Source organism: Equus caballus, chromosome 22 (genome assembly GCF_041296265.1).
Source record: "Equus caballus isolate H_3958 breed thoroughbred chromosome 22, TB-T2T, whole genome shotgun sequence".
Classification (NCBI taxonomy): Eukaryota; Metazoa; Chordata; class Mammalia; order Perissodactyla; family Equidae; genus Equus; species Equus caballus.
Window position 1 is genome coordinate 8929994 of NC_091705.1, and position 19467 is coordinate 8949460.

At 42.0% G+C, this 19467-nt stretch overlaps 1 protein-coding gene across 45 annotated transcripts in view; it reads left to right on the forward strand.

Annotated features, from left to right (window-relative positions):
* KIF16B (kinesin family member 16B) overlaps positions 1 to 19467 on the forward strand; it is a 276847-nt gene that overhangs the window by 168335 nt on the left and 89045 nt on the right. For 20 of the 45 annotated variants that reach the window (XR_011430732.1, XR_011430730.1, XR_011430728.1 and 17 more), the window contains 5 exons: positions 9220 to 9273; positions 10783 to 12132; positions 15862 to 16014; positions 17924 to 18020; positions 18735 to 18785. Coding sequence is in view for 39 of the 45 variants with exons in the window: in XM_070247117.1 (XP_070103218.1) it covers positions 9220 to 9273; positions 10783 to 12132; positions 15862 to 16014; positions 17924 to 18020; positions 18735 to 18785 (1705 nt within the window). In the remaining 6 variants the exon portion in view is untranslated. Of the gene's footprint in view, positions 1 to 8839; positions 8873 to 9219; positions 9274 to 10782; positions 12133 to 15861; positions 16015 to 17923; positions 18021 to 18734; positions 18786 to 19467 lie in introns of all 45 variants that reach the window. The other 25 variants (XR_011430729.1, XR_011430727.1, XM_070247112.1 and 22 more) reach the window with 2 other exon arrangements.

Below are 19467 nucleotides of genomic sequence, written 5' to 3' on the forward strand. Positions count from 1 at the left end.
AGAAAGAAGCAGAAAAAAAAAAAAAGAATGGAAGGGTTACGACTGCAGGGACTTGGTTCCTTTTACTGAATGCGCAGTGCCTAGGACAGTGCTTAGAACATGGATGGCATGTTGAACAAGTGAATCAATGGGTGTGTGAACCACTGCATCCATTGACCCACTGTTCCTGAACCTCATACTCAGTGCCTCAATACAGAACTATCCAGGGCGGTGGGAGGAAAGGTTGCCCAGGAAGGTGCCCCAGAGAGTGTCAGCTTGACCTTGGACATTCTGCCTATGGTCTAATTTCTGGGCTTTATTTATCACCACTTCTCTTTATTTATTCTAAGCAACAGCCAAACAAGGCTGTTTACTGCTTCCTTTGCTTATATCTTTTGTCTTCTTTCTCTGATTTTTCTTCCCCTAGATTTTCCCCCCTCACTACACCATGCCCATCATAATTCTCTCCTTCTGTCCATCTGTCAAGGCCCAGCTCAAACAGCAGTTCTTCTGTGAAGCCTCCTCTCATCCCTACAGCTGTAAATGCCCTCCCTCCACCCCATCTTCTGTTAAAAATGGAACTTTCTCCTTGGGCTCATCACATTCAGTGTGACTGATACAAAGGCATCTTTTCTTTCACTTAGACTTCTCTCAAGACCCAGAGGCACTTTATCCATTCTGTATTCCCTCAGAGTCTAATGTACTGCCTTGTACACAGTAGGTGCTTCCTTAAGGTTTCTTGGATATGTGGCATGTATGTCTGAATGAAGGGGCAGGAAAATTGCCTGTGGTACACTGTTCCGGTTTATCCAACAGGAGGAGGTATATCTTGGAATGATGAATCATTTTTAACTTTTAGGAGGCTGTTTCTAGGGTAAGAGTTACCATGATTTGGTTGAGGAGGTGAGAAGAATTCCAGGGTCAAAGTAAGAATGGATGAGGAGTAGGAGGAGGTGGGCTTTACTCTTGCCACCTCTTGAGAGGAGGTCACCTTAGACATCTCTCTCATACTCTCTGGGCCTCAGTCTCCTGGCCTCTAAAGTAGGGGAGGCAGCAGGATGTAGGAGTGTGTGCTAAGTTGAATGCTTGGCCTCTTGGGTCCCCTTGTACTTGAAACCGTCTGTGATCTTACGGCTTAATCAGGAAGGTTCCTGTGTTTAACGTAGTCCTGGCTATTGTTATTAGAGCAAGTCTTACCCCTGTTACAAGAAACAGGCTGGGGAGAAACTCACTTAAAATGCTTATGGTATCAAATTTTACTGTTTTTTTAAAGCAGTCTTTGGTTCTTTGAGCACTTTCCATTTGCAATACAAAAGGCTTAAGACTGGCTCCTGGAAAGTCTTTAGTTAAAGTACTTTCTAGACCAGGGATTTGAAAGTTCATTAGAAAACCATTCCCAAGGTACTAAGGATATTTATGTTATAAACTCTGACTTTTACCTAGAAGGGGTTTAATTTCACAGCCTCCCAGATTAAATTGCATTGTGAAACCCCATCTTGATACAGTCACCTTGAATTGCAGTTATAAGTTATTCTACTGTAGGATCGCTTGATGTGTCACACAGCGATTTGGGGGGAACAAAAGGGATACAGGGAGTGAGTGGTGTAGTGATTCCAAGCATCTCTACAAAGCAGCTATTCTGAGCTTTCTAATGAAAGTTTACATGGGAGCTGATGCACGCAGGAAAGACTGCAGGGCCTTTCCGTGAAGTCAGAGGCTGGCTGGACAGGCAAGTTCTGCTTTTCATGAGTTTCCCCGCACCTACCTTGGGTAATATCTGGTTTCTGCTCATCCTTCAAAGAACGTCTAGGATGTCAGGGTTCCCAAGGTCAGGGAGACAATTGGATATCAAATCAAAACTTTCTTTTTAGTCTTTAAGATCCCCCAGCCTCCTTGGGATTTGCTCAGATGTAAGGTGATTTGAGACTGGCTGGAAGTTCCTGAGAGGGGTAGGGTGATGAGAATGTCAGCCTTTCTGGTCTAAACCATTGCAGGACGCATCATGGTCAGAACCCAATCCTTTGTGAAGGATCAAGGAGAGGTGCACCATCTTACCCTGAGTTCTAGTTTCTTTCCAGCTCCTTTCCATCTATCCCTTACCAGAGTCTGTTCTGGGAATACCACCAAACATTCCAGGCAACAGGACAGGAGTTCTTTAAAAAATGACATATACTGGATTAGAACCAGGTACATAATTTGCAGGGCTCAGTGCATAATGAAAATATGAGAGCTTTTGCTCAAATATTAAGAATTTCAAGATGACAACAGGAGAGCATCAAGTGAATGCAGGGCCCTGTGTGACTTCATGGGTTGCACACAGGACCCATGAAGTCATCCCTATCTTTGATTATAACCTAAAAGTCATGTAGGAAAAGTCCAGACCCACCCATTGACCAAGAATTTTTCCCTTACCTGTTCACATAACTACTGAAAATATCCATGTGTGAGGGACTGCCTCACCTTCAGCTTACCTCCATTGTCGAGTGAGAGCTCTCTTCCAGTCATATTATGATCTAGAGCTCAGCTTCCATTTCCCTCCCTGTCTACCCCCCCGACAGCTGCCAGCTCAACTGTTGGCTGGACTTGAGTAGCCATTTCCCTTCTTTTGGAAAGTGAAGTGACATCACAGGTACAAAATAAATCACCATTGAGACAACACAAGGACTTGAATATTTATGCTTTCAGTTTATTTAAATTTTTCTTTCTTTTTTTGATAATCACAGTCTCACTTTCAATGTAATGGTGTGAACTGAGAAGTTCCCACCCCCTTGCTTTTTCGTTGCTGATGATAAACAGGAATATAAATTGCAAGATGTGCAGTTATACCTAAAAATGCTAGATGTCTTTTAATGCAAAACAAAAACAAGGCTATTTCTCATAAAAATAGATTGTATGCTATGTTTTTTTGTTGGGCCTAACATAGTATATGTCCTTCCAAAAGTCATTTTAAAATGCTAAGAACAGCTGCAAAAATTATATTGTTTTGTGGTTTTCCTTTTAATTGTAACATTTAGGAAATTAGCATTTGGAGCCAAGATAATTTCAGTAACGTAAGATAGTGAATTACATTTATTTAAAAATGAAGTCACATTAAAATACAATTATAGTTGATACTCCTTCCTTGATATTAGCACACATTTATATTGTACAATCCATTGAGGTTTGCTATTTAAAATAATTGTCATTGATTATGGAAAGAGGTGCATTTTAAAGTATGATTAGTAAATATGTACTACTTAACAGAAGTTATACAGTAGTAGCAGCAGCTAATATCACCTCATATTTAAAATACACTTCCTGACTTTGTAATTATGACTCTCTCCTTGAATTGTTTGAGACTTTAAGACTGAGCATCTTTATGGTTTTTTGTTTTACTCTTATTTTTGAGGAAATGGGAATAATTATTTGTCAAGGACATATTGCTTTCAGTAGAAAGCAATCAAACATTTTCCTATTTAAAAACAGATCACAGAAATAAAATTGATACTAGTTCATTAAGAATTAAAATGGTATCTCTGATTTCTTAACTCAGCTTTACATTTCAATAGATGCTACTCTTCAGGAGGGATCAGAGCTGTGGCCTCATGCGTCTAAGGTTGGCAGCTGCCACTGATCCAAAGACTTTTCCCTTCCTCATCCCAATCAAATGTTCTAAAATGAAAACTCGCAAGGAGGCACCAGCCCAGACTCTTAGGTACTGCCCCAGCCTGCTCTCAGCCACCCTACCTCCGCTCTGTAGAGCACTCCTGATTCTTCTCTTGTGGGAGCTACCTCTCCCACTCTTTCCTGCTTCTTGCTGTTGTCATCTACTTGCCTTCCAGGTGTTTCCTTCTAAGTTGCACCATCTTTCTAAGTCCTGCTATTATCTTGGGTGATTCCATGTGGATAACTCATCCTACCGTCTAGTTACTTAAGGAGTGCTTACTTCTTTAGCTTGGGACTTCTTTGATTTTCTACTTTCTCCACACTGTAAGCCTTGTCTTATCCTCACTTCCCTGTCCAATCGAGTCCTCATCCCCAACACTTGAGCCATCCTCTTCCCAAATCCTCAGATTGTCCTTCAGTTCTCCCACTTGCCAGAGTCCCAGCTGGAACCATTGAACTGTCCCCTTGCCCTGAACCTGTACCTGGGCATCTCAACTCAGTGCTATAAGAGAAAGCCACATCAACAAAGAGGTTGGTGCTTCTGTAAACTGATGGTCTCTAAGCTTGGATGATGCCCAACCACCTCTTTTTGCTTGTTGTGTTTATCAGTTCTATTGACCATTGGCCTTTTCACCTATGACAAATAATCCCTATGTTCTTTATGCCTCTAACCCCACCACTCTTCCTCCTCACTCTCAGCAGAGAACCTTGCTTCTGATCTCACAGGGAATACAGAAGCCCAAGAGGACAACACCTCCAAATCCCATGTCTGCTTTGCATTCATCCTTCCCTCTTTCCTTCCTGTCCCAATGGCTGAACTGCCCTTTTGCCTCTCTCAGGGTAATTTCCCTACCTGTACTGTGGATCCTGTAGCATTAATAGGTAACATTTATTAACTGCTAAGTGCTCAGTGTGTACTCTTGTTCAATCCTCCTCCAATTAAGAACTAGGATTATTTAAAAAAAAATTTTTTTTTTGAGGAAGATTAGCTCTGAGCTAACATCTGCTGCCAATCCTCCTCTTTTTGCTGAAGAAGACTGGCCCTGAGCTAACATCTGTGCCCATCTTCCTCTACTTTATGTGTGGGAGGCTTGGCAGACTGGCTTGCCAAACGGTACCATGTCCACACCTGGGATCGGCACCAGCGAACCCCGGGCCTCCGAAGCGGAACATGCGAACTTAACCGCTGCACCACCGGGCCGACCCCAAGAACTAGGATTATTTTTGAGTCTAGTTTCAGATGAGCAAATTGAAGTTTCAAGAGGTTGAGAGATTGTCCCGTGGTCACATAGGAGCCCGAGTTTGATCTGGGTTAGACTAATTCCAGAGCCCTTACTCTTAGCTACTGTTCTATCCTTTAGTTTCATGCCAGCTCAGGCTTCTCTACCCATCAGATATTCCCAGCCTGTCTCCAATTTTTTCCACCCTCTCTCTTCTGGCTTGTTTATACCAGGATGTAAATATGCACCGTCTCTTCCAGGTATTAAAATGAACATCCATTCTCCTAAACCTACCACCTTCCCTTCATAACTGAAATCGCTGAGAAATTTTACCATATCTACATTCACAGTCTCCTCTTTCCTCCCATTCACTCCTCAACCCACTACGGTCTGGTCCCATCCCAACAAAGGTCACTCTGAGGTCACCAGTGCCTCCGTGTTGCTAAGTTCAATGAGTTCTCCTTGGGCCCTATCTTACTTGACATTCCTGAAAATTTCATACTACTGACCCCTTCTTCTTTCTTGAAACACCTTCTTCCCTGTGCTTTTGTGTGCCTACCCTTTTCTGATCTTCTCTCTGTGTCTTTAACTGCTCGTCCCTAGCTTCATTTGAGGGTACATCCTTCTGTGTCAGTCACTGCACTGTCTGTCATCTTCCAGCCTTTGTACTAAGCTCCCTTATCCTCATTCCACATATATGTCCTGGGTAGTCTTATCTACTCTTGTAGGTTTTAGTTCCTATCTAGATGCTGGTAAATCCCAAGTCTATATCTCCATCCTTGAGAAGGGTCTAAGTGCCAGATCTTTGTATGTATCACCATGCCTGCTAGACATCTCAGTTTGGATGGCCCTCTGGAATCATTAGATTTAACATGTGTAAAATTGAGCTTATGTTCTTGAAAGCAGGATAGAGAAAATATTAAATTGTGGGCTCTAGATTCACGATTGATTCTGCCATATACTAGTGATATGGTCCTTTCTCATGTGTAAACTGGGGATAATGAAGGCACCTACCACATAGGGCCATTGTGAGAGTTAATTGCAAAGTACTCAGAACCCCGTGAAGAGAAAGTCTTCAATGCATGTTAGCTTCAATGGATGTAACCGCTACCCTCGCCTTCACCACTGTGAGTATCAACACTAATACAGCTACCACTGCTACCTCTCCCCAACTGCCACCTGGCTCTTTCCCCGGGGCTCCTTATCTCAGTGGGTCATGACAACAAGAGGCAACACTGTAGCACCTAGTATGTGGAGGCGCTGTCCAAGTGTTTTGCGTGTATTGTCTCGTATGGTCCTGGCTACAACCTTTTGATGTAGGGCCTGTTATTTCTTTCAGTTTCCATGAAAATTAAGCATCCAGGGTTAATAACTCATACATGGTCTCACAACCACTAGGATATGTATTCAGACTTGTTGACCTCTTAGCTCAGCCTCTTGGCAATTAAGTTCTGCCTTCCTACCTCCTTTGAAATCTGACCAGAAACCTGAGGGTCATCTTTGATTCTTCCTTTCTCATCACAGCCCCCACCAAAATTCAACCAGTTACCAAGTTCTGTCAACTCAACCTTTTGAGTATCAGAGTTATCATCATTTCTTTATCCCAGTTATCTCAGGTCCTGCCTCCATCATCTCTTATTTACATGACTTCACTAGCTTCCTAATTTGTTTCTCGGCTTCCCATATTCCTCCCCTCCCATCTGTTCTCTACAGAAGACCAGTCAATGTGTTCTTCAACAACCCTTTTCCAAGACACTTTTCTGCTACTGTCTTTAGGATCAAGTTTAAAGTCCTTAATACTGCTTCTGAGGCACTTTGCTGCCTGGCTTTTGTTGTCCTGTTGAGCTTCATGTCTTGCCACTTCCCCCATAGAAAGCCAAGATCTGGTTTTATTGAGCTGCTCTGCAGTTTCTATGGCATGCATGAGAAAGAATGGCGCAGCTGGGATATAGGTTTCCTTGGGGAGCTTGCCTTGAGTCTAGGTACTACCAAATTCTGGGATCAGTACCCTGCTCTGTATGTGACAGCACTGTGTCCTTCCTGAGTCCTGTCTTCTGACACGCTGGGGTGTACTCCTTGTGTTCATTTGACTACCACTTACAGACTGGGAGCTCCATGGAGGCAGGGACTACATCTCCCTTACAGGCTGCTTTATCCCCTATTCCTAGCACAGTACCTGACACTGTGCTCAGTAAAAAAAAAAAAAAAACAGTAGGTGCTCAAAGTGACACATTAGAGATAAGATATTTAACTCACATTTTATGACCTCCTGAGACCACACAGCCTTAGCAACAGTTCTAGTGGTGGCTGCACAGATTTTAGTACCAAACTTGAATTCAGGTCCTCCCTCTGCTACTTACACACTCTAAGCCTCAGTTTCCTGTTCTAAAAATGGGACGACAAAAGTGTCAGCTTGCTAGAGCTGAGGAGAACAAAGTGAGGGTAGGGCATGCTCAGTGCCAAGCCCAGCGCCTGCACATTGTCAGCAGTCCTCAGGCGATCGGGTTTTTATTCAAACCCAGCTCTCCCAACTCTCAGAGTAGCATTTGATGTTGTCAGAGAAGTGTCTACTGATGGTCACATTGAGCTATTGTTCACAGGAAATAAAAATAGAGAATACACACAATACCATTGGGGAAATTCTCTGGGTTTGAAAGTATTGTATCCAGTGATGTGTTGGATTATGTAAATATCTCTGGAAAGACTGAACTGTACTGAAGTCTATAAATATCTACCAGGAAACATTCCCAAGGTTCTGTTTATTGTTATATAAATAAGAATGATTGTACATTAGCTTTGATGAAGCCCTGTACCTACTTAATATAATGACCTATGGGCTGAGCTCAGTAACTGGTACATACCTTTCATATATATCTGTGATTTATTTCTCGTGGATGGTGACGCTTATAATCTACAGATTATTTCCATTTACAGGAGGATGACTATGACTCTAAATGACAAGTTTCAATGAAAGATTTAATACTTTCATTGTATATCATGTAATTTGAGCATTGCTCATTAAATAAGTTATTAGAAGGTATTTTGGAAGCAGGCTCTTGTGGGTTCAAATCCTGGCTCCACCACATCTTACCATTGTGACTTTGGACAGGTTCTTTCTCATATCCGAACTTTGGGTTCCTTGTCTGTAAAATGGGCATACTATTTGCTATTTTAAGGATTTTGTGGGAAGACAAAGTGAGATACCATGTGTAAGTCACTCAGCACAGTGCTCAGTTCTGTTCACAAAAGCTCTCAGACATTTACTCTCAATATTAGCCCAGATTAAACTGGAAACAGAGCTATTTGAAAGATATGTGTCTCATTGTAAAAGTAACTATTGCCAGTCTGGGTTTGCACTTTATCCAAGGAAAACAATTTATGGTACATTTTTCCGTAGTTCAGCTTTTTAGCTGTATCTGTCATCTATCACAACAGGAAAATGTTTAAGTTTAAGAATTACAGTTCATGCTATTTAATAGAAATAGTTAAATCTTTCAATAATTAAATCTGGTATTTGAGAAAAAATCAACTTTGTGTTATCTATATTTTAGTGAGTTGTTTTAAATTTCCCAATGACCTAGCTCCCTTTGTTTTGCTACTTCTCTGGTAAATCTGTTCACGATCTATGCAGCCCCCATAACTCCTATGTCATATAGCTACTAATTACAGGAGGATCTTGATGAGCCTGTGTGCCGTATAACTATAAAGTAGTAAAAATATGACTTTGATTACTATTCGCAATTATTATTGGTACACAGTTATTATCAGTGCTGTAATTATTATGGGAAGTGTGCAGAACACAGAAGAGCTAACTCTTTGGAGGATTTTCTTCAAGAAATTATTGGGAAATATGACATTTATAAAAATACAGTACAATTTGTGCATGGCTGTTGGCTTTTATGTCACTTACTGCTTTTCTCCTGATGTTTCCCCCAGTTAATTCTTTTCTTAATTGATGTCTGTGCTCTTTCTCTCTCTCTCTACCTCCTTGGCAGTCTTTTCCCTATAAAAGGACCCATCTGTCTAAGGTAGTGATTCTCCATTTTTATATACTCATCAGTGACTAAGCTGCATGGAGTAGACATGCTTATCCTTTAGAAGTCTCCCTTAACACTGCTTTTGCAATATAGTCATATTTTGTTTGTTTTCCTTCAAGTAAAATATGCTCTTTTCAGTCTCAATTCAAGTACTCAAAATATATCTAATTTCTAATCGTAGTCATAGAGCAAAGAATACATTTTAAACTTGTTAATTCATGGAAATTAAAAATAACGCTTGAACTGACTCTCTTTGTAAGATGTAGCTCTATATACAGAGAATAAGAGAGAGAGGGAACAACTCAGAATAGTGACTCATTTTCATTTGATTTTATTAGACTTGAATTTGAGAGGCAACAGCGTGAAGAACTTGAAAAATTAGAAAGTAAAAGGTAAGCCCCATGGGATATGAGTTTAACACTGCTGTAGAGTGTGGATTCTTGTGGTACTGTTCCAGACTGATTTCTTCTGTGTCTGTTCAGTACCTCCCTCTGGTTCTGTCTGTTGTTTACATGTCTAATGACTGTAAGTCATTTCTCGTTAGCTGGGTAGTTTTACTTCATGTTTGAATTTTTTTAATAGTTCATTTTCAAATACTTGTGAGAAAGGGGGAATAGAGTCTAGGCAACTTTAACACACCCATTAAATTTAATACACCAAATATATACTTGTTTAAATTTAACTCAAAAGTATATCTTTTCTTAATAACATCCCCTGTATTTTTAAAAAGCCTAAAGAATAACAATTTTCCTTCCTTATACCTCCCCCCTTTTAAACCTCTTTCCTTATGTTTGGACGTTTGTATTTCCCTTTCTGTAATTTGCCTGTTCATATTCTTTACTCACTATTCTTTTGGGAGATGTGTGTATGTGAGTGTCTCTGTGTCTGGTTGTTTAATTGATTTGAAAAGGTTTTTTTATGTGTTCTGAGTATAATTCGTTGTCTATTAAAACTGTATTTTCTTCTTGTTTTTTTCCTGTCCTATTTAACAAACCAAGAAGTGGATCAAGGATAGATATTAGAGTAGAAACTAAGGCCATAGAAAATCGACAAACTGGATGTTTATTTTCTGGAATCTGGAATTTAGATGTTACAGATGAATTAGTTTAGTTTCCAGCGTCATATAAGAGATCTTTGGTGGGCCAGGAGATGGAGGCCATGTACTGACTGATCCTCTTCCATTCCCTGTGTTCTTGCTTTGGGGGCCATTCCAAACCAGAAACATTGATTTAGCACCCAGTAAGGATCATTTGTTCTCCAAGAGAAAACGTGACATGTAACCCCTGGAATCATGCATTTAAGTATTCTAATGGAGACTCAAGTTATTTTCAATGTTATGCATTAATAAATGAGTATTTGGGGCCATTTGGTGATCACCATTTGTCCTAAACTAGTGATTAAATGCTAAGTAGCATGTAGTTATTTGAGCTGGAACAATGAATTGTCAATTATCTTGACTTTGATATTTGACCTCAATGAGTTGAGGACAACATAAGCATTTTTATTTAATGTCATCTTGTAACCGCACTTGTGTTGCGTTTTAGCCATTGGGCTGAGTAAGATTATTCACATTAAAATTTAAATTGGGCATGGTTCTTTCTCTTTGAGCTCAGGGGGCTTCTTAAATTATATCATGCATAACACATTATGCTTATAGACTCTACAAAGAAATGATATCAGAGGCTACTTTAGGAGATTAGGCAAATGATATGTTGGACAGTTACAGAGTGAAAAATTAAACAGCATGCTACTGGAAATGAAAAAGCAAGCAGCACTCCATCTGTTATTATTTTGGTGAAGGGTTTGGCTTTATGTTGTACATTCATTTTCAGAAGATTTCAGTTAGGGAAAAGTTAAAGCAACATTTGAACACAGTGATCAGTCAACATTTTGCATTTCAGGAAACTCATAGAAGAAATGGAGGAAAAGCAAAAATCAGATAAGGCGGAACTGGAGCGGATGCAGCAGGAGGTGGAGACGCAGCGCAGGGAGACGGAGATTGTCCAGCTGCAGATCCGCAAGCAGGAGGAGAGCCTGAAACGCCGCAGCGTCCACATCGAGAGCAAGCTGAAGGATCTGCTCGCCGAGAAGGAAAAGTTTGAAGAGGAGAGGCTGAGGGAGCAGCAGGAAATCGAGCTGCAGAAGAAGAAACAAGAAGAAGAGAGCTTTCTCCGTGTCAAAGAAGAACTCCAGCGGCTCCAGGAACTCAACCACAATGAGAAGGCCGAGAAGACTCAGATATTTCAAGAGCTGGACCAGCTCAAAAAGGAAAAAGATGAACAGTATGCCAAGTTTGAGTTGGAAAAAAAGAGGCTGGAGGAGCAAGAGAAGGAGCAGGTCATGCTCGTGGCCCATCTGGAGGAGCAGCTGCGAGAGAAGCAAGAGATGATCGGGCTCCTCCGGCGAGGGGAAGTGCAGCGGGTGGAGGAGGAGAAGAGAGCCCTGGAAGGCATCCGGGAGGCCCTTCTGCGGGTGAAGGAAGCACGGGCCGAAGGGGACGACGATGGCGAGGAGTTAGAAAGGGCTCAGCTGCATTTCTTAGAGTTCAAGAGCAGGCAGCTGGTCAAGCTAGCCAATTTGGAGAAGGACCTGGTTCAGCAGAAAGACCTCCTGGAAAAAGAAGTTGAAGAAGAGAAGGAAATCCTAGAACGTTTAAAATCTGAAAATGAAGAAGAATTTGGGTTATTGGAAAAAAATGATGATAGTGTCACCTTGGGGACTCAAAATTTAGAGAGAATAAAGCCAGCGGAGTACAGGCTGCAATATAAAGAACGCCAGCTCCAGTACCTCCTGCAGAATCGTTTGCCAACTCTGTTAGAAGAAAAGCAGAGAGCGTTTGAGATCCTTGACAGAGGCCCTCTCGGCTTAGACAACACTCTCTATCAAGTGGAAAAAGAGATGGAGGAAAAAGAGGAACAGCTTGCGCGGTACCAAGCCAATGCGAGCCAGCTGCAGAAGCTCCAAGCCACTTTTGAATTCACTGCCAACATCGCACGTCAGGAAGAAAAAGTGAGGAGGAAGGAGAAGGAGATTCTCGAGTCCCGGGAGAAGCAGCAGAGAGAGGCGCTGGAGCGCGCTGTGGCCAGGCTGGAGCGCAGGCACTCAGCCCTGCAGAGGCGCTCCACCCTGGGCGTGGAGATCGAAGAGCAGAGGCAGAAGCTGGCCACTCTGAACAGCAGCAGCAGCGAGCAGTCGGGGCTCCGGGCCAGCCTGGAAGCTGAGCAGGAAGCCCTGGAGAGGGACCAGGAGAGGTGAGGCGTGGGAAGGAAAAGTGCCCGATGAGTGTGCACTGTCTGCCCCTCAGAGTGTGTCTCCCACTGTGTTTTTAAAAAGTAATTCTTTTAACCTTTCTATTGTCTAATACACAGGCAGATGCTTATTTTACCAAACCTGAGAAAAGACCCCTAAACATTCTTTTCTTTCTGCTTATGATCTTTGTTTTAGAATCATTGGCCTAATGTTAAAAAAAGCACACACAAACAAAAACAAAGCCCTTGTCCATTACCCCACTGACCTATCGAATGTGTATGTTTTAATATTTGATAAATGTGAAAGCCTGAGAAAGCTTTGGCCTTGATTCCTTATAGATTCCCCCTCACTCTTCCTTTCCCCCGTTGCTCTCTCCCACCCTTTGTCTTTCCCTTCCCTTCCATTTCCTTTCTTCCCTCCCTCTTTCCCTTCCCCCCCCCCCTTGTTCTCTTTTCCCTTCTCTCCCTCCTTGCCTCCTTGTTTCCTTCTTTGCGTTCTTCTTCCTCCCTTTCTGCTTTCCCTCTCCTTCCTCGCCGCTGGCTTCACATCTTCTCCATGACTAGCGCGTGTTCCCCTGGAGCATCACCCGTGTGCACAGATCACAGAGTGTACCGACTTCCACACTGGTAGGGAAGGGAAGACCCATACTTCTCCCACCCTTGTGAGTCACAGTATTTGAGGGGAGGCCCTAGGATTCTGTGTTAAAGAATAAACCACCAAGCAGACAAAACTCTCCAGATGATTCTGAACAGAGTGGTACATTTGAGCAGATTTGGTGATGATTTGTGAATATTGTTTTTGGTGTTGTGAAAAATAAAACTAGGAACTAGTACTATTTTCATGGTAAAGAAAGAATCTTTATCTTCCTCCACCTATTCCCTGTCGCCATGCTTCCCACTTAGTAGGTCCTCAAAACAAAGAAGAACATGAATTTGAGAACACTATTTCTGGTAGCCCTGCAGACGTGATGCCAAGACTCCCAGAAAGGTTGATGGCTGCCTGGTGTGCAACCATCATCCAGTTTGGAGTCCTGCAAGGGGGCTTCGAACCCCAGCTTAGCCCCTTCCTGCCTCGCTGCCCTTGGGCAGGATCTTCACCTCTGGGCCGCAGTGTACTCACCTGCCAGGAAGGGGCGGGTGAGATCAGGTGTCTGTGCACTTCCTTAGCTCTGGATCCTTTGGTCAGTTGAGATCCTAACTGCAGCGCAGGTGGGAGGCCTGGAACACTGCGCCTCCCCAGCGTTCCTCTCCCCCATAGCACCTCTTGAGGGGCTGCAGCAGAAGCTCTGTCTCTAGGGGCCCAGTTTGACATTGGCAGTGGGCTGGGATCAATGCTGATGACAAGGCAAGACCTACTGTGAGGTGTGGCTGGAGCCTCTGTCCATCATCTTGCCTGAAAAGGTCAGGACAACCTTTCAAATGATCTGCTTATACTGTGGATTCTATTTACCATCACTCTGGTAATTCCCTCAGGCATAACAGCAACAAATAACAATAATGCTATTACTTCAGAGAAATAGGTCGGAGGTTTAAGAAAATGATCGCAGGTATGTTATGTAAATAAAATTGCTGGACAAAGCTCCAGCCCCAGGAAATTTAAAGTAGCAGAGGGCACGCTCTCAATTTGTATCCTGCAGTGTGCAGCAGGAGCTTTTAGCTTGATGTCGCTGGCTTTTGTCAACCGGCTTCAATCCCTGGGCATTTAGTATTAATACTCTATTATAGCAGATACAGTCCTGTGATTGCCACGGACGTGATTTCCCAGCATCAGCATTTCTCCAGAAGCCGCGCAGAGGCTTTTAACTTCATGTGTTTTGATGGAGTAGACTTTTCTGTGACCTAATTCAGGCCAACAAATTCTGAGCCCTTTGCTCTGACTGTGATGCTCCTGCAGCTTTCTGTGGGTGTTGGATTCATGTCTTATTATCCCTCTGGGTTCTCCTGCCTGACTTGACCACTTATGAAATTCTGCAGGTGTGAAATTTTAAAGGCATGTGGAACCAGACGGGACAATGGTGCACTGAGCTTGGCTTTCCCTGTGGGCTGGCTTTATGAACAAGATTTAATCCGTTTACTGGCTACTTTTCCACCCACTGGTCATGTGATCTCTGGAAACAAGTATCGGGCAGTTAGAAAGTGGCAGAGCTGCAACTCAAGTCTAAGTCTACGTCCCACTCAACTCTTTGTCCTGTTGTTTCCTGGCCACAGAGCTGCTGCCTAGCAGGGCCAGTCCTTCATGTGTGCTGCGACCCTGTCCTGGGATGCCCTGTTTGTCCTTTGCCACCCATATAAATCCTGCTCAACCTTCAGAGCCCCACTCAAATCCCTTGGCTCTGTGGAGTCTCCATTGCCTCAGCTCTGAAAGATGTCTTTGAACAGCTCCAGGAGACGTCATCTTAATTATAAACATTGGCAATTACCTACTTCCCTCTCATTTTCCTTCCCATCTCTGAGACTGTTTAATATTGTTCCATGGTTCTTTGCCCACCACATGGCCCCTGATATCACTCTTTTATGCTTATTCCCTCCTCCGTTGAAAATGCTATATGGTCTGCAAGTTGATGCTTAGTGAGTGCTTGCTAATCAGTAGGCAGAGGAAGGGCTGAGTTAAGCAGGGCATTGCCTTCTGTGGATGCCATGAGTGCTGAGCCCTGCGACCTCATAATCACATCTCGGAGAGATAAGAGCTTGGCTTTCATGTTTAGGATAGGGCAGTCAAGCCGCTGCTGATGACACCAGAGAGCTGGTAGTCATGGTGGTCAGCCTCTGAAGCTAGAATCTCTAATTTTTGGTGCTGAAGGAATTTGGAGAAACTAGTTGACTCTCTCATTTCATATATGAAGAAATTGAGACCCAGATTTCATTAACTTGCCCCAGTTCACACAGTGAGAGGGCTACAGCCCCTAGCTGAGTCTTGTGTTCCCTGGGCCAAATTGACTGGCAAACTTGTCCGTCTAGACTGATGACCTGGATTCAAGTGTGCCTGGGCCAGTGGGAGAATGGCCTTACACATAACCTGGTATTAGATGTATCATTTGTTATTAGAAATAAATGTTTGGTTCCACAATTTATGGTTTATTTTAATTTCTCAGGATACTTGGCCTGCTTTCCTAGGTCTCTCTCACCTGTTTCCCTTTTCCACACCATCTGCCTTAGCCAAAGTGGATTCCTGGTGTTCATGGCTTAGCCCCTTTGTTAATATTGCTTTCTGCACTGGAGAACCTTCTATCATCATCTCCAAATGTCCAAATTCCCACTGGCCTCTGAAGACTCAACTTAGAACTGCCTTGACCATGAAGGTACTCCTATATTAGTGATTTTAAAAACTCTCTAAAGCGTGGATCTCTTTTGTCAAACAGAAATATTTAGTGGGATCTCAATATATGATCAACAGCCAACTGTTTTGTTGAAGCAAAGGTAGGGGGCTCAGAAACCTGCGTATCTCCCTCTTGGATTGGCTTGGAGTACAGTAAGAATATCTTTGCCCTTGATGATAAAGCTCTCTCTGACTTTTGGATGCCTGCAGCACTTGTTCTGAACCCCTCTTGTGGCCCATTATCACGTTATACCTTGTCTTACAGGTATGTGGTACCTTTTCTACTAGAAGGTAAAGATCTTTGCACAAAGAGTTTTTGTCTGGATCCCCCAGGGTTTCCAGAACAATGTCCCACCCAATGATGATGCTCAGGAAATACTGTTAGTGAATGAATTCATGTAACTCCATCTCTATAGGTTAGAACATGAAATCCAGCAATTGAAGCAGAAGATCTGTGAGTTCGATGGTGTTCAAAAAGGGCATTCTGAGACCTTGGAGGAGAAAGCTGCTTCTTCCCGCTTGCCATCCAGTGCTGAAAAATCTCACCTGGTCCCTCTGATGGACGCCAGGTAATGGACATTAAACTAAAGTCATTGCTCCATTTCTGATGTTATTTAATGACTCACTGTACTTCATGTTGGCCAGTTTGCATCTGGAAGGATCTGTCAAAGGCAACAAGTAGTACGTGTCCCTGAAATGTGCTTTGATTTCATCAGCAGCTGCCTGGCCCATGGTGGGGTAAAGTATCATTTGAAGGGCACCAAAAACCTGAGACCTGGCCAGCCAAATACAGGAATGTTAGTGCAAGTAGTTTGTGCCAGAAGGTAGAATTAAAAGGTCCAGGGAAACCAGCTTATCCAGAAGGGAGTGATGCAAGGCCGGGTTGAGAGGAATAAAGAAGTAGAGTTCATTGAATCAAGAGGAAGGTCTTGTGCTGACACTTAATTTGTTAAAGTCATTGATTACATGTAGATGAATTCTGTTACGAAAATTGTACCAGTACATTCAGAGTGATCATGAATAGCAGAAATATATATCTGATGTTACTATAGGAAAATGATTCTCAACTTGGGTGGTGTTGTGAATTGCCCTGTGGCTTAGAGCTCTCAGATAAGTCGATTAATCATCCTTTACCTATAAGAAAATTAATTGTTTTCCTCAACTCTATCTATGTCATGGGGACATTTCAAATTTGACAGTCCTAAGCCCTGGGTATAAGGAGATACATATTTGGATGTCAAAATGTACTTGGAATAGCGTGAGCCTCTGTAGCTCTTTAAATCTAGGTCTGCATCTTCTGTGGGCCTAGTTTAAGATTTAAGTAAAGGTCCAGGGAGGTAATTCATTTGTAAGTGGCCTTGGCTCAGGTTCAGTTGCACATGATTTTATTTTTAATAGTGAAAGATAAATACTGTATTTTATTACCCTAATTCCATTCTTCTGGGCTGTTTTACCTAAAGTATTAATTTCTTTACCTAGCATTTCAGAAAATCATTTAGCTGTGGTCAGTAGTACAGAAATGTTTATAGGCTTATACATGTACTTAGAAAGATGAAACTAGATTTTCTTTTAGTGTGCTAAGATGTAAACATGCTAAACCATTCATTTTAACTGATCAATCTAATCAGTGTCTGTAGAACTGGGGGAGGGAGAGCCTAGAACTGAGTAAGACTTCTATTTGGGCAGTTTGAGCCACTAGAAAGATTTTAGATAGAACTAAAATTCTCTAGTCTCCCTGTTTCCTTTGGGTGGATGGTTATGTTTCATACAATTTCACCTATGTTGTATGGGGTACCAGATATTCAGTTGACACCTACTTGAAAAGTCAGCTGTTTCTGGCTTCTGCTGTCTTAGCCCTGTGCCAGGCATTTTGGAAGGTAGAGACCTTTAAAATGTGGTGTGTCCTGGCCAGGTGCGGGTAAGCTAGCTGGAGAGAGAAGAGAGAGCAGGAACAATGCAAGACATAGTTCCATCAGAATATTGTAGATTCGTAGAGAGTGTGTCCACTTTTTCTTTTTGTTTTCTTTTAATCCTCTTAAATGACTTTGTGATTGAGAAATAACTATCTCCATTTCTGTGTGAGGAAACCGAGACTCAGAGAGGAAGTGTTGGGTCTCAAAGTCCAAGACCTATGCTGTGAGGCTGTGGAGCTGTCTGAAACCCGTGCATGAGGTTCTCCCCTACCCGCAGCAGGGCCTCCGCCAAGGACATCCAGGAGAGAGGTGGACGGAATCACTTAATCTCCCTTCAGTTCCCAGGATGCTGTTATTCATCCAGTTCTCTCTCATTTGGGGAAAACACAGATGGTGAACACGTGGCATTAGATTTCTTAGAAAGCAGAAAAATGTTTAAGGTCCCGAATTATTGTTTGGCGTTTAGAATGAGGAAGTTCCCTGTTATGGAGGGCATAGTGAGAAAGGATCTCAGATGCCCTGACTGGTTAGAAGGGTTCAGAGACCCTGTCTCCATTGTTTCCAGGATCAATGCTTACATTGAAGAAGAAGTCCAAAGACGTCTTCAGGATTTGCATCATGTGATTGGCAGTGACAGCAATACCTCTGCAGATCTGATGAAGGTGAGTGAAGGGCTGAGTGAATACAGTCATTCATTTTTAATATGACCTTTCAGTAAGTTATTGGTGGTGGTGGTGGGGTCTTTTATTACTGTTTCTCAGTGAGAAAATTAAGATATGATATGTTCTAGAAAGATTAAATGTTGCTTGAGTGGAGCTTAACAGTTTATAAAGAGTGCCAATTCAAGAGTAACTTTACTTTAAAACTTTGTAATTTTGGGGGAAATTCTTGAGTGAATATAAAGTCTTCTAAAATGCTTTATTTCTTTGATTTGTAAAACTTCTGCATGTAATGTTTTTCTTTTCTCTCAAAAAATACAGCTAATTTCCTTAAGTATTTAATTTGCTTAATAAATTATCCCAAGTAGAAATATTGTTTAGCCTTTTAGAAGATACATATTTGTGACAAGTTGATTTTTATCAAAATAATGACATTTCATTTCTACCTGAAAATTAAGAAGTATCCTAAGGGAATCTTACTTTTAATATTCTTAGAATTTTAAGATTAGAAATAAATGGTTCCGTTCTCTTACAGGCAGATGGATTGATAGTCATGTTTACCTTGGGCATGTAAATTCTATAGAATGGTTGTCATTGTTGAATGACAAGTATGTTTCCTTAGAATTTTGTTCCCATAAATATTTCTAATCAAATCAGTTTTCCCCCTCTATGAACATGCTGTAATTTAATAGAGAGGGCTTTTTCTTTTCTTTTCAGGATAATGAGAAACTTCACAATGGCACCATTCAACGTAAGCTAAAATATGAGGTAGGTAATGATTTTTCAGATTGATAGGGTCGCCTTAAATTATAGCATGCTCTTGTGATTAAATTTTCTTAATGTTTAGTTGCATAATTAGAATTTTGAAGTCCCAGTGAGATTAATGGCTAATAGGGAAGGCAAGCTATTATATGGACTTAAAATTAAACGGAATCCTGCAGGTTGAAAATGGCTTTGACTTTATTTGAATGGCATGTGGCTGTGGTGGAGGCTCTTTGCCCAGTTTTTCATTGTAACAGTATCCTTTCCCTTGGTCTGCATTTAAAAGGCAGAGTTATATAATCAGAATCAGATCTGGGGTTTGGAAATGAGACTGAATACTTCTTGATGATTTAAAAACCCTGCTCACTTTGTAGACTGTGAGTTGGCCGTAGTATAAAGGAAATACTCTTGGTTGATTAGCTAATTTCTCCAGTGGATTGTCAAACCAAGGTTTATTCAAACATATGATTTGTAAGGTTTCACTTGTATTTTCCTCCACTGAGGGACTTGTCTTTCCCATGCATTCCTAAATTAAAAAACAAAAAGACAAAACTACTAGGTGGTGGAAATCTAACCGATGGTGTCCATACATTACTGAGCAGAGAGCCAGACGTGTAGGAGTGTGTGTTCCACAGTGGGCTAACTGACTTTGGCCATCGCCGTGCCTTCAGTTCCAGTCCGTCAGTAA